At 32.2% G+C, this 16,329-nt stretch overlaps 1 protein-coding gene across 2 annotated transcripts in view; it reads left to right on the forward strand.

Moving 5' to 3' along the window:
• LOC106461907 (early endosome antigen 1-like) overlaps positions 1–16,329 on the forward strand; it is a 185,333-nt gene that overhangs the window by 90,119 nt on the left and 78,885 nt on the right. For both annotated transcript variants that reach the window (XM_013921774.2, XM_013921775.2), the window contains 6 exons: positions 541–594; positions 1,515–1,616; positions 1,951–2,079; positions 3,213–3,347; positions 9,584–9,712; positions 12,361–12,462. In XM_013921774.2, coding sequence (XP_013777228.1) covers positions 541–594; positions 1,515–1,616; positions 1,951–2,079; positions 3,213–3,347; positions 9,584–9,712; positions 12,361–12,462 — 651 coding nt within the window. The remainder of the gene's footprint in view (positions 1–540; positions 595–1,514; positions 1,617–1,950; positions 2,080–3,212; positions 3,348–9,583; positions 9,713–12,360; positions 12,463–16,329) is intronic.

Here is a 16,329-nt window from a genome sequence, read left to right on the forward strand (position 1 = left end):
GTATATATATATATATATATATATATATATATACACACACACACACACACACACATTTTTACTTTTATAATGACCTATTAACACAAAAGATATACATTCCATCTTGTTAATCTTATATTATATTGACTGTTTCATTAGTTTTCAAACTTGTTTGTTAAAGTTGTGTGCATTAATCTAATGATCTGTTTTGTATCAAACATATTAAATTGCTGAATAGTTGTTTGCTCTTAATAGTTTCTTGGTACTGTCTAACTTCTCTTGTGTAAAAGCTATTTTCTTAAAATGAAACTTAACTTTAAAGTTGTATATTTCACTAAGTTTGTTCAGATCATCTCTAGTGTGTACATGTAGTGAGTTGATTCTGGATGTGACAAATTTATGTTCGTAAGTTTCATATAAGAAAAATCACATGCTCCATATTTTCCATTTCATCATCAATATACACATTTTTTTATTGTAAACCTAGGATGCTTATGCTGCTACTGTAACTATAATCAAAGCAGTCTATTATTAACAAGTGTGTTTACTTGTGTTTTATAGATTGAGGCAGGTGAAGGTACAAATACTGCCCTGCAGCAACTCAGACTAGAAAATGTAAGTAGACAGGTGACTTCTTGTTACTAGTTCTTATTTTTCAGTAAAAGAGTAAAGTAAAACAAATGTTATTTTTACATGGTGATACTTTGTTGAATATTTTGTCATTTTGGCAAAGTGTTTGCAGTTATTTCAAAACTATATTTAAATAAATAAAATAGTTTGTTTTAAACTTTAAATTAGTTCCTTTTTTTTTATGCCTAATATTCAGTATTATTTTTGATTATTTTCTTTTAAAGTTCCCTTATTCATGTTGTTAGCATGTACTAAGTGTGAGCAGTGGACAAAACAATTTGAATGTTTTTTTTTTATTAACTGCCTTAGAAACAGATGTATATGATAAGGAGCAAATAAAAAATATAATGTATTATAGCTGAAGGTAGAAATTAAGGAACTGAGTTTAAATGAAAAAGTTTAAAGGAACACTTTACCAATCTCAGTTAATGGCAGAACAAATTCACAAAGCATTCTCTCAGTAAATTTCTAAATGCTAGAGAATAAAATATAAAAGAAATAATTAAAAGAATACATGTTAATTATTACAACATTGTAAAAGAAAATCAGTAAATTGAAGTTGTAAAAATTAAACTTACAAATTTTACGTGCAGAAATTTTAATGTTACTGTATTGGTTGTGCTTTTTTTTTACTAATTTAAATTCAGGCTAACATTTTGTGAGCTTAAAGTTGATCATAATTACAGATCATGTCAGAAGAAAGTTAAGATTCATGTTACCTATTTCAATGAATCTTAAAATAAGTAAAATTTCTATAAGAATAGATTAATTATGTTTATTTTTGTGTTATTCTTTATTTTTCTCCTGAGTTTTTAAGCTAAAGAATAAAATGTTTATTTTTAAAACTAAAGTAAAACAACTATTAAATTTTCTTTCTTTTTTTTAATGTGTTCTCAATCATTTAGACTACTCTTCAAGACAGGATTCACACCTTGGAAAAAGCTACCCAAGAGGCTAAAGCAGAAAATGATTCAACAGTTGAAAACTTACACAAACAGTTACATGAGGTGCCTTATGTTTTCTTGAAATGAAAATAATGAATAAAATATCTTGTGATTTTGCTTATTTTATTATACTTCAGTGTATGATTAAACTTGAATTCCTTAAATCTGTAAGAAAAAATACTTTACACAGAATTAGTTTCTTTGAATAATGTTTGTTGTTAAACACAATAAGATATCTGTGTTGTGCTTTCTGCAGGAATTAAGCACGAGTTTTCGTGTTTAAGCCCTTATCCTTAGAACTGAGCCAACAGACATATTATGAATAATATAAATTTTCTCTATAATAGTGACCCCATTTACAGATAAATAAAACTTTTACTCTCTTTTGTTCTCTTAGACTCGATCAAACTTGCAGGCTGTTCAGAGTAAAAGTACCAAACTTGATACTCAGCTTCAAGAGGCAAACTCAAATCTGGCAACAATTCGTGAAAAAGTGAGCTACATGGAGGGTGAAATAAAAACCAAGGTACTTCTTATGCTGCATTTTGTTGACCATAAATCCGATTTATTGTATGTACATACTGAAAATATTATTTATAATATCAGTTTTGGGTAGTAAATGAAGTTTAATAAAATTACAAGTATATGACATGTCATTACAAAGTAATTAAAAGCACTGAATTTTTTTCTTTTAAGTGAAATCAGCTTTACATAAACTTGTATTTCATAACAAAAAAGTCTTGAAAATAATTAATAAAGGTCAAACATGTCTAATATCTATTACTTTTCCATTCTTTCTACAACTATCAGTACAAAGAACACCTGAGAAAAACTTTGTAAACCTGCTGTAGTAGTCTTAACAATTTCCATATCAGGAGGAACTTAGTTGTTTGTTCATATTTCGAAGTAATATTGTTTTCCTCAGCATGTACTGTATGATTTCGTACAGTAGCTTGAATGTAGAAGTGCTTTCATTCCATTTATCTCTTTTAACCTTTGTAAAGATGATAAAAGTTTTTGACATAGATGTGGAGTTTTTATGGTATTCTGTGTACTTTCATGATGCATTATTTGGTACTTTAAATTTTACTTCAATTTTATCCCAGTTTTATTGGAAAAAGGTAAAAAACAATTTATATTTTAAGATCACGGGTAATAATTCCTAGTATAACTCTCTGGAATAATTTTTTAGTGTTAATCAAAAGGCAAAAAAACACAGAATTTTTGTGTTAAAAATTAGTCAATTTTTAATTTGTTGAAGTACAAGTGTGAGTATATATTTTTTATTCAATTACTGTATCCTATCCTATAGTCTTGTTTCACTTATGATTTTTGGTCCTTGTGGTTGCAATAAGTTTGTGAATATTTTATGGGTGCATTGAAAGTTTTGAAAATAAATTCCATTTGTAGAATATAAGAACATTTTATTTTGACATGACAAATGTATACGAGGTATTAAAGTGTTTGATCTGGGCTAAAATATTTGGTTTTATCTGTGACATTAGTGAATCTTTTTTTTTCTCTTATATTCAAAATGCTTTGATTAGAAGAAAAGTATAGTATTACTTAACAGTCACATGTAAAGATGAATTTGTATATTTGATTAAGATTATGAATAATTGTTAGTTTTTTTTATATGCATCTATTTTACATTGTCAGTCAGAATTACTGGCAGCTTGTGAGGCAGCAAAAATATCACAACGAGCAGATTTGGAACATCATTTGAAGAGTTGCGAAAAAAGCTTAGAGGAAAAATCAAGACAGTTAGAGGCAACAAGAAAGAAATTAGAAAATGTAAGAACATGTGGCCTGGTTCAATGTGTAATGTTGTTATTCTTAGAAGCTATACATGAGTTGATTTGTGATATGAAAGAGTATGATATGTTAATTTATATTTAAAGTGATTTTGAAGTTTTGGTGACTTGTATCAACAGATACAAGTCAGATTATAAGGGTGTTCAAAGCTTTATTTTTTATGTACGTAAGAAGTAAAATTAAGCATTATTGTTTATTTGCAAATAAAATTTTCAAGTCATAAATTATTAGATTATAATGCAGGCATTTTAGTGAAAAAATTCGATTAATAAATAGATTAAACACTGCACATAGTAACAGATAGATAGACACAAAAAAGGACCTCTTAATCTTTAATTATATTTCAGAAATATATGAAAAGCCTAGGCAGTTAAATGTAAAAGTTGTGAATGTCAGAACTTAAATAACGACCACTGGACCATCATAAATAGTCACCAAGTGTAGATTATTTTTACCTAAGTAGTGAGTGGGTGTAAACAAACCACATGTACCTTCTAGTGGTTTGCATAAAAATTTATTTTTATTATACCTATTTCAAGTCTGTATGGCTAAATTGAAGATTTTCAAATATTTAACCTTCATTTGCAGCATAACTGTTGTAATTTTTTTTAAAACAAAATGTAAGTAAGAATGTGCATTATACATGTGTAGGTATACTCAGTATTACTTGAATTAGATAATTCTGAAAGAAGGACATAAAAAAATCTTCTACCTTTCAAACTAATTGTTTTGTTTTCTAAATTTTTTCTTGTAGTAGTTGGTTTTCTTCTTAAAGTTTGCTTTAAATAGTTTTGCTTTCCCCAAGTAATCTTAATTGGAATATCTAAAAAAAATTAACAATTTAAATATACAAAGTATGATATTCTGATATTAATCTGGCACTAAAGCTACTTTGATAAATACTAATTTGGATTTCTTGTTTTTGAAAAAGTGTTTCAATCTTGGTGTTACCTGCTATAAGCACAGTAGAAGTTTTGCTTAAATAAAGGTACTTAATTATTAAACATAGATGTAAAGTTAATATCATAGATTTAAAGATACCAAGAAATAATGATGGGACTGTATATGTAGTTATGATATTACAATGTTAAACATAGTTTTTCTTAGTATTAAGCAGTCTTTTAAATTCCATATTTTATTCACTATTACTTTTCCAAGTTCCTGATTTTTATCTTCCTGTTGTTTTCTCTATTTCATTAGAATTGTATGGATTTTCAAAATTTCAGGGGTTTTTGGGTATGTTTGAGAGGATGTCTAAAACCTCTTACTTTATTCATTTTTTTTATTTTTTTACTAATTTGACAACCATTTTAATTTTTCATTTTACTATTACCTTGATGTCTACTTCCCATATTTGTGTAATTTGAAGAAGCTTGAAAAAAATCTGACTGTGATGAAAGATGTACGTAGACGCACTATCCTCATAAAAACCAAGGAAATAAATGCTTCACCTGATATGGGTACATTTGCTAGTATATATAACTGTAAGTCAGATTACTATCAGAATGATTCATGTATATATGTAATTCTGCCAATCACATCCTTTACTTTTTAGTACTGGCAGCTTATAGTATGTATTAACATCTTAGAAACTTGGAAAGTTGAAAGTTAGTCTTGCTTTTCCAAAACATACTTACCTCCACTGATGCTATATCTATTTCTCAATCTCCAGGGTTTCCACTTTTTGCCCATCTAAGCATTGAAAATGCTTGCTCCAGTATTTTATACCCCACTTAAATGCCCCTGGCAAATTCTATTTTACAAAATTCTCCACCAACTTCAATGCACCCTCTATCTAGGTACTGTATCTAAGCACCTCATTCAGATAATGTAATCACTTTTTCTCGACAAGGCATTCAGCATGGGTTTCTGTAAACAGGAGTGTTGTGCTTATTCACAATTTAAATTCCAAATTTGAATGTGGTTGGCAATACTATGGTTATATCTTCGTTTATATTTGTAAATTACTTAAACAAAAAAATAAATATATACATACTGAAGTGTATGAATTCCTGAGTTAAAGTTTCTACTACAAAGGCCAACCAGACCTCTTCTCTTCTCTTCCACCTCTGCTATCTGGTGTTTGTCAATGGCCAGAGGAGAGGTCACTCTCAGTCAAAGCTGTCCATGATATGATCTGTTGTGAGATGGAGACATGTATGTGGACCGAGGGTGTCTCTCTGGGGGGGGTTCTGAGGCAGCTTTTGCAAATGACCCGGGACCAGCTGTGGAGAATTTATACACACTTTTTCCAACTCCTTCTTTTACTAGGTCAGCCTCAACAGAGAATCATCTTGATCGGCCACCTCTAGCCCCTTTTCTTAAGTTGGTTACTCAGGTTTGTGAGGTTTTGGGGGTCTCTTCTATTGCATTTGACTCTGCTCCTTCCTTGTTGGCAGAAAGGACAACAAGGACAATTTTTCCTCCTGATATTGCTGTTCATGCTGGGAGGTTTGCCACTCAGTTATGCGATAGGATAGCTATGCCTTCTCCCCCACGTTTATCAGAGCAGCATGCTTTGGCTTATCACTGCAAGGAGGAAGTATATTTAGATTCTCAATGGATGTTTTCCCTTTTGGACCTGTGGGGGTCTAGTTTGGGACCTTTGATCACTTTAAACAGAGCACAGTTTTCTTGGAGTTGTCTTACTCTCATGACTGTCCAGAGGTATTTATCTTCGATCCAACTTTTGTCAGAATCCAATCAACAATCCTTTCTGCAATTTGAGAACGATTTGGGGATTTTGATGACATCTATCTCAGTTCTTTCTCTGATTTCCTGGCAAGTTTGTTGTTGGGATTTATTGTGTTGAGACATTTTATTACAAAGTGTTCATTTACTGTCTTCTGTCATCAGGGAGTTATGCATGCCAGAGTTCCAGAGAAGTTAGAATCACAAATTGATTCAGCTCATTTACATTCTTCTTTATCGTCGTTAACTTCTCTGGTTTCCTGGCAAGTTTGTTGTTGGGATTTATTGTGTAGATACATTTTATTACAAAGGGTTCATTTACTGTCTTCTGTCCTCAGGGAGTTATGCATGCCAGAGTTCCAGAGAAGTTAGAATCACAAATTGATTCAGCTCATTTACATTCTTCTTTATCATCATTAACTTCTCACCTTTCTGGTGCTAATTTGGGAGTGTCAGCTTTTAGTATTTCCCAACCCCCTTCTTCGGTTCCCAGGTCTATTGGTTCCCATAATAGAGTCTGTCTGTATTCTCGAGGATCTTCAGTTCAGGCGGGCTGTTGACAATACAGTCGGTGACTATCCTGTGGGCAGGAGAGCAGTGGGATCGTGATTACATCCCTTTTTGGACATCTGGAATTTTTTCACCAGGGATCCATGGGTTCTCCATCTTTTGGCTTCAGGGTTGGTCATTCAATTTACATCACCTCCACCATTATCTGCACAACTTGTTGCCTTTTCATTTCCAACAGATCCACAGCGAGTGGAGTTTCGTTCCCAGGCCATAAGAGAGGGTCGATCCCATTCTTCCGGGATTTTATTCTCATTTATTCATTGTACCCAAGAAGACAGGAGACTGGCATCCAATCATCAATCTTTCTCAACTCAACCAGTTTTTAGATCTTCCTCACTTTATAATGGAATCTTTTCTCAACCTATGATGGCACTTTGTGCCAGGGATGACCAAGTGGAGCTTTGTTCCCAGGCCATAAGAGAGGGTCAATCCCATTCTTCCGGGATTTTATTCTCATTTATTCATTGTACCCAAGAAAACAGGAGATTGGTGTCCAATCATCAATCTGTCTCAACTCAACCAATTTTTAGATCCTCCTCACTTTATAATGGAATATTTTCTCAACCTATGATGGCACTTTGTGCCAGGGATGACCAAGTTTGATGTTACCAATGCTTATCTCCATATTCCAATAGAATCTTCCCGGAGGTTTCTCAGATTTGTGCACAAGGGTCAGGTGCTGCAGTTCAGGTCTTTACCTTTTGGTTTTGCATCAGCACCTTGTGTTGTCTTCTGCAGAGTTGTTTAAGCTTTTTCTCATCATCTGCATTCCTTGGGCCTGTGCACAAATCATTATATGGAGGATTGGCTCTTTCTGTCATCATCCAGTCAATTAGCAGAACAACACTCTCAGATTCTCTTTTCAGATGCCACAAAAGCAAGCTTCTTTATCAGACTGGAGAAATATATTCTATCACTGATGCAATATCTTGTCCATCTGGGTGTGTTTTTCAATACTCACTTAAGTAGTACACAACCAACCCCTATCAGGCTTCAATCCATGGAAAGAGCTGTCAGGCCTTTACTTATGTCTCCTACTGTTTAGATGGTTCTCTATTTTTTGGAGACGTGGGCATCCCTTGAACCTCTCATTCCTTTGGGACAAGCACACACGAGGTCCCTTCAGTGGTCATTGCTCGACCAATGGATCATGCATTCCGATCTTTTGGATCATCCTGTCTCATTACTCAGGAGCAACATCGTCAATTGCGAATGGTTGTTGGATTGGAACAACACTACTATTGAGCTACCCATTCCACCATCTCATCCCAAGATCCATATGTTCACAGCCGCATCTTTTAAGGGATGGGGAGCTTATCTTCAAGATCAAGAGTTCCATGGTATTTTAGACAGAAGACGAGTTTACCCTCCACATCAACGTTCTCAAACTCCTTACAGTACACTGGGCAATGGTTCAAGGTCTGTCTCTCTTGAAGAGAAAAATTTTCATGATGCATTCCGACAGTTCCATGGTGGTATCTCAGATTTCTCGTTAAGGAGGCATACATTCTCGAGACCTTTGTTTTCATAACTTGGATCTTCTCTACCGGGCTCATTCCCATCATATCAGTCTTTTTAGCATCTCATGTTCCAGGAGTGATGAATTTAATTGCAGATCACTTGTCTCGATCCAACCGGATTCGTCCGACGTAATGGATGCTACATCACAAGGGTTTTCAGTGGATTTTCTCTCAGTTTGGGTCTCCAACAATCGATGCCTTTGCGACTCATTGGAATTCTCAACTGCAGTTGTTTTTGTCTCCAATACCCCATCCTCAAGCATTGGCAAGTAGATGCATTCAGTCAGGACTGGACAGGTTTACATCTGTATGCCTTTCCTCCGATTCAGCTATTGTCCTGGGTTCTGACTAGGGTTCGTTCCACTCCTGTTGAATTCTCTTGGTTGCACCATATTGGCCAGATCAAATGTGGTTTCCACTTCTGTGGTATCTGCAGGAATGTCCACCTCTACATCTTCTACATTGGCAGTCTATGTTGAGACAACCTCAATCAGACATTCTCCACACAGATGTTTGGAAACTCAATCTTCATGCTTGGAAGTTATGCAGTCCTTTGCCTGACATAAGGGCTTAACTTCTAAGGTTTCTCTGTATTTAACTAAATCTCTCCATATGCCAACCATGGCCGTTTATCAACGGAAATGGAATTCTTATTGTCAGTCAAGTATTAAAAGGAATTTAAACCCTCTTCATCATAAAGTATCTACCATATCCCATTTTATGACTCTGGTATTTTAGAGGGGTCTTGCTTTGTCTGTGATGGCTTATCCACTGTTTTTCAGTATTCCAAATATCAGAAGGTTTTTGAATCCTCAGTACTATTGGGTCTACTCAGATCCTTTCATATTCCTTGACCCAAATGACCTTTTCAATAACCGAATTGGGATTTTACAGTTGTTTTACATGCATTGTTCTTTGTTTCTCCTTTCTCTTAAATTGTATTTTTTGTTGTTGTTGGCTTGTGGATGTCGTATGTTGGAGTTGTTTGCAATCCATGTGCATCAGACTCTTTTATGATTTGACCTGCTTACCCCCGATAGGTCATTTCTTCCCAAGATTTTGGCAGCCAGGGAAGGGGAAAGATCCTTCTCACCAATCCATTTGCCAGCCATTTCTCACCTTTATTACTGCTCTGATCTTGATTGTTTGTTATGTCCTATTAGGACCCTCAAGTGTTATGTGATTCATACTAACTCATTGCGAGGTAGTAGGAATCAGTTGATCATTCCTTGGAATCCTTCTGTTTCCCATGATTTATCTCCCCTTACCCTAACAAGATGGCTTTGTAGATTGATTCACATGGACTATAATGGATTATCATTACAGAAGAGGAATCTTTTGTATGTCACATCTCACCAGATTCATCATATCTCTAAGTATTATTGGAAATACATTTTCAGTTTAGGAAAATTTTAACTTTTCTTACACTCATAGGTAGAGGAACAACTAAATTCTAAGAAAGAAGAAGCACTGAAACTTGAACGTCATCTTTCAGAAGAGGTGCAAAAGTGTGCTGAATGGGAGAAAAGATGCAAAGGTGTGGAGAACACATTGTTAGAAAAGGTTAGTATACCTTGGTTTAAGAGTATCACCAAATATTGTCTTTCTGCTTAATAACATTTTACTTGTCAGTGTATTTAGTGACTTGTCCACCAACACAGTTCTGTTTGTGGAAACAGTTAAAAAACTATTTTTAGTTTGAAATAATTCTAAAAACAAAAAAGTTCCAACTATTAGAAAATTGCAAGGATTTTCAAATGCTTATTTTGATATTACTATATTGTTCCTTATATCCTAAATCTTCTTGCTAATTAGCTTGCTTAATTATTATAAAAAATCCGGTGTTGCTATTTCTAATGTGAGTAATATATGTAAATGCTGTTAGCTTTATCAAGTATCCCATCTTCAGTAGGAATGGCTATATAATTAATGTTAGGTAGCAAACAAAACACAATGTTGTTATTTTGTACATAAAAACACTGTCACTACTTGTTATTTCATGGAACAGATGATAATGAAATATTACAGTATTGTTTTATTAATTGAATTAATTCAAGTTTAACCCAGATAATGGTGAAAGGTAGTCATAAAAAAAACTATAAAATAGGAAAATTTTAAGTAAAAGAGTAACTGTATAACACTCAAAGCACCCACAGCTATAACATGGACTTTCACTGTTTATGGTGATATTTTGAAGGAAATACACAAGAAAGTGGTTGTTTTATTTTTTTTGCTACTTTGGTAGGTTGTTCTAATACATTATCACAAAAATGGGAAAATGAGAAGCCGTAGAGTATGTTTGTAGTCTGAGTTAAGTGTATAATAGCTATAGAAAAACTAATATATATATATATATTATCAGTTCATTCTTAGCATTTCTCTTGTTATTTTAATATACCTCTCTTTCTGATATTCCATTTAGGAATACCATAAAGAGAGCTATCATAAGTACCCATGTAAAGTGCAATTCCAGCATATAGTGTATAGTATTTTTTTAAACTTCACATACTAGGAAACTCAATATGCCCATGTATAGTGCACAGAGCAATCTTATTGAGTGGTGTATTGTTGTATTGATTAGTAATTGTACATGCATGCGTGACTGAATACCACTGCCAACTAATTAACCATATTACTTAATGAACAAACAAGGGCTGGCCTAATGATCACTTGTAATTTGGGTATACATGCTTTTAGAAAATGGTCTATAAAGCATAGGAAAGTGATGATGATTCAGTGTTACTGTGAATGTATTGTAGCATAGGCTAACAAAATCATCTTATATTTTGTAACATTTAATTAGTATAATTCCCAAAACAAAAAGTTTGAACTTACATTTCTGCACAGCTCCAAGTAGTCTTGCCTGTAAACAACACACTTATAGATTTATAATTTTTCTGCTCATCCTGAAGTGTAGTTTTTTTATTTACTAATAATACAATTAACCAAGAGTTTCATGATTTTTCTTCTCTGTTCACATGCTGTGTGGTTGTAAAAGGGTGGGAACAACTACTTTTGAAGAACTCATTTGAAAATAGCTACAAGCAAAGTTTAAATTCCACTGGATAGAGCAGTTCATAGACTGTTAATGTCATTGTAATGTGAATAAAGTGGAATTAGAAGTAATTTATGGTTTTATGAGAAAATGATTGGATGTATCTCCTGCAGAGAAGAACAACAGAATTTAATGTGAAGTTTAAAAAACATAACACAAACCACAGATCCTGGAATATATTTTTTATTGTTTCTTTAGGTGTTCTTTTTGTTCCTGAAAATGTTTTTGTGTTAAAATTTATTTGTTTGACAGTTGTGGCAATTTTCTTCTGTGAAAAGACATTGGGTATTTAAAAACTTATAAGAGAGCTTGATAACAACAGTAATATATTCCATTTACTTTAATGTCACTAAAGTTTTTATTTATTGAATATTGTTGTTAAATTTATCATATTAAAGCAACACATAGAAATAAAAAAAAAAAATTAATTTATTTTAAAAAAATTTTGTTAGGTGTAAATTTTTTTGACCAACAATATTAACAAATATACTGTTACTTAGTCTGACCTAAAATCATTTTTGAAAGGTCAGGTTTTAAGTTACTGATAAATCTGTCAGTTGTATGCTGTGTTTTTTATAATATATAGGTGGAAGTAATGATACTACAATCAGCAAAGTTTTGAAAGTAATATGTTAATGAAAATCAGTCAAGCTCAAATATGAACTTTATGATCAACAGTAAAATAATTTATATTCTAAGATGAAGGGAAGTATTTTTAATGTGCTTTTTTTTCTCAAAAATGTTGCATGCAATAAAATTTTGGAAAATTCATGAGTTAAAAATTTAATTAATTTTTATGCAGAAACAAGATAATGTTTAATACATTTGTCCTCAGTTTCGTGCAGTTTGGAATAATTATTTCTATTGTGAGAAGGTAACAATTGAGAGTGAGATAAGTAATACCATGCTGGTGCAGAGGGGTTAACTTGAGATGAATAAATCAACATTGTTTTATTAAATACTTTATAAGCAAAGAATAAGTTTATTTTTCCTTGTATTTATTTCATTTTGTGTGTCATGTATGGGTTTTGGCTTCAAATTGTGGATTACTTTTTATGTTGAGATAATGTGAGTTTTGTAAATGTCTGTAGGTTCAAAAAAGTTAATTTTTGTTGGGAATAATAAAACCATGATCTTCTGCTGTAATAACTTCCAGGAAAACACCATAGTGAACTTAACATCTGAGATCACAACATTAAAAAAAGAAATTGAAGAAAGCAACCTTAAACTCATCACTGTAGAAAAAGATGCAAAACAAGTAAGTCTTTTTATATCAACAACATAAGTAACTATTGGTTTATTCCATGTTGATGTGTTGTATTTTAACATTAATGAGAAGTATACTTGTAGTAATGTATTTTTTTCTATTATAACCTATGTTATGAGTCTTAAAAATATCTAATTATTTTATGCATTTATTAGTTTTTTTCTATTTCTTGTTACATATTCTTAAGAATTTACCCATCAGTTGAAAAACTAGGCTTGTGTTTTTTATTATTAGAAGAAGCTCAGATGATACACGCACGTTTTCTTACTATTTGGTACTTTGCTTATAACTGAGGCTCCAAAACTGAAAACTAATACAGAAAATTTTCAGATACTAAGTATTAAACATTGTTTTAAGTATTTTAGCATCAAATTGAAGTAAGTTTTACTATGAAATATTTTAATGGGAAAATATTTAGGGCATTTTATGTATGTATATGTGTGTGTGTGTGTGTTTTACCCTGATCGTTTGAAAGATTCTCACTAAAATTTTAAATTATAACTCACCATTCAGTATATTGTTAAAGAATGCTACATATTTCTGGCAGTGATCATGAATACCTTCTAAAAAAGTTTTGTGACATTACATTTACCACTTGGAAGTCTTTCCTACCTGTTGACTGGTATAAAATGCCAAGAGGCTTTTTCCAGTTGTCAAAATGCACATATTCTTTATCAAGGGTCATCACGTATTCCCCTAGCTAGATACCATTCATACAGTTTTCTACAGTTAGTCTTTCCTTTCCAGATATTTCATGGAAGTAATTTGTGTCACTTTTCCTGCTGGAGATCCTTCTTGATTATGTTCTGTAATTTCTGTCAATGATAACTTTTTGTTTGTGGATTCTCACTTGTTATGAGACACCACATTTTGCTTACCATGGTTATAATTTGTTACAGGTCTCTTTCTGGATGGTCCTGGTGGCCTATTAAATTTCACCTCTGTTCTAATTGTTTCCCAGTGCCATTAACTACAAGGGATATCCCGGTCTCAGAAATTTTAATTCTTATTTCTGAACACATAATTATGGTCAGAGTGTATGTGTATGAATATTTTTTTTTGGAAAGAGCTGTTACCCTTCCCAAAAATGATCGGATTTTGTTGCCATCACACCACCTGTGAAATGCCAAAATGTAGTTCTGATACATGCCATTCCACCATGACTTTATATATCCACTATGCTTGTCACATGACTTGCATTTATGCATATTCAAAATAATTTCAATATAATGTACTCAGCCCTCTGTATAAGATTGTGATACCATTATGTACAGAATTGGCTGGGTGACTAATCATGTTCATATCAGTTCACATGATGGACCATCAGAAGTCTGATTTGTATAGCAATATACTGAGAGGAAGTAATTTGATTGCCTATAATATCAAAAGTTCAAATCATCGTTTATATTTTTCAATATAGGTTGGATATCATTAATGTTTGATGGTGACATGCTGTATCATTGCATTATAATGTGCAGTAGAGTTGGAAGAAATTTCAAGTCTGCTGTAGGCCTACATTTTGTTTTGTCTTAGCTCATGTAAAACAAATAATAGACTTATTGCCTAAAGAAGTCCTATTATTCCACATAGGTTGAGAAATTTATGTAGCTCAACTGTATGTTATTGTTTTGGTATTGGTTAGGAATATTTTAGAACTCTGCTCAGTGCATCTATCATATTTTCCAGAAAAAGAAATTGTACTGAATATGCATTGAAAGAAAGAAGAAAAATGTTTTATTGGAAAATTAGGTTAATTCAGTATTATTCCCATAAAAAAGTGATTTGTTTTAGTATCCTGTATCAACTTTTGAATAATGAGGTGAAAATTTTGTACTGACAGTTTGTTCCTAGTCTAGAAAAACAAAAATCCATATCTGATCATGGAAAGCCAAAAGTATTTGTATATTTTTTACTTGCCATCAAGATGGTAAAATGGTTAAAGCTAAGTGTAGATATAGATCAGTTGAGTATGTGAAATGTGTTAACTGGGTAATAAAGTACTTATTAAACTCTTTTCTTGTTATTTGTCTTGTGATTGTGAAAGAGAGAATTGAACAAAAGCATCAAGTCAAAGACAATAATAGATGTTCTGTCATACTTTAACTTTTAAACAGGAAGAGTAAGCCTACTGAATTTGATGACAATTAAGTTGATAACATAATTAAAGAAGACAAAACTTCTTTACCACTTCACACTCCAAGCGATTCACCGAGTATCAGCAAAACCTGCATCAGGTCAATATTATTGGATTTATGGGTAGAATGTGTCTAAGCAAAGGAGAAATCTTGATTGCCTGTTTGCTTCACTCCTTTCTATGTTGTTGAAAACACTATGTGCAGAAATTCTTTCACAAACTGTGCACAGTCATACCAACTTCCCAGCTATAAAGCAGAGCTAGGAAATCTTTGTTTTGAGTTTACTGAAGTCCAGCAAAAGATCAGTGTCCTAATCAAGGAAACCTCTTGTGTTTTTGTAGTAATATTTGCACTGAATGAGCAATCAGTTTTATGGTAACCACTGTGGAGTCTATTTATTCAACAGCATTGACACACCTCAACACTCTGCAGACTTCTTCATAGATCAATTTCAACACATCAAAAGTATTTTCTTTTATAACAGATAATGCAGCCTATATTTAAACTGACTGGGAAACACTAATGTCTGAATATCCACACTTCTAGTGCTTTGGGTGTTCAGTTCATGCAGCATAATTATTTATAGGTGATGTAGAAAATTTGAAAACATTCTCATAACATCTGCAGAAAATAAAAAGTTGCTATATTAAAAAATAAAATACACGAGATGTTTGAAGCACCAACAAGTTCAACACTCCATTCCATGAATAGTCAGTAAACCTTGTGTAACTTGATTGACTTCATCTGTTAACTCTAGATATCAGTGGGTCAGAGTGAACTTTCAACTTTTTTAAAAGTTACATTCAAAGTTTCATTAATCTACTTTATTACTAATAAACTTGACATCAAAATGTAGTTTATAACTGAAATTTTTATATTAACTAAGTTTTGACTTCTTTATTTCAAAAGGAAATATTTAAATAAGTAAAAATCTCAATCTTCACTTCTCTGTATCATGTGATACTTCTTTTCATTTTGTCACCTATGTTTTGAGGTAATAGCTTTTGTTTTGAAAACAGATACGATGAACAGTGTGAAGTCCACCAAATGTTTTATTTTGTTCCAGAAAAATATATATTATTCATTATAAATATAATATTTGTTCATCGTGGAAAACTCGGCATGTGTGGCTGGTAAATAACGAAGGACAAGGCTAGCTAGCTCCCAGTTCAGTGAATTATAGCTACGTCAACCCGTAATTAACTCGCTCATTGTGAACCCTTGATAAGATATCAAGGAAGTTCCAGACTAGAAAGAAGACTTTATATTGCATATAAGTTTGTAAAATTTATGTATATAAATCATTGTGCATAATAATTATTTGTAATAACTATCATTGTAGATCGTACTGTTGTTTGTATATTAAAACATATTTGTGTTGAAAAAGAAAACTGTGTGTGTATCAATCTTGTTGGCAAATATCATAAACTGACATTTATTTATATATCGGCATTTATTTAACTACTAAATTTAAATTATCATTTAACTCAATTTCAGGCTATTTGAAATTGTAATACTTACACGCCTAAAAACAGTATCTATTATTAGTTTGCTGTAGTCAGTGTGCAATAAACTTTGGAAGCTATAACTATGATTGTTATAATGCTTATCAATCGGAAAACTTCAGATATTTGACGAGAATTTACAAAGTTCGAACATTACAAACCATTTAACTTCAGTGGATTCTCATTGGACATTAGTATATTTACGAGAACATTATATA

Source organism: Limulus polyphemus, unplaced genomic scaffold (genome assembly GCF_000517525.1).
Source record: "Limulus polyphemus unplaced genomic scaffold, Limulus_polyphemus-2.1.2 Scaffold1056, whole genome shotgun sequence".
Classification (NCBI taxonomy): domain Eukaryota; kingdom Metazoa; phylum Arthropoda; class Merostomata; order Xiphosura; family Limulidae; genus Limulus; species Limulus polyphemus.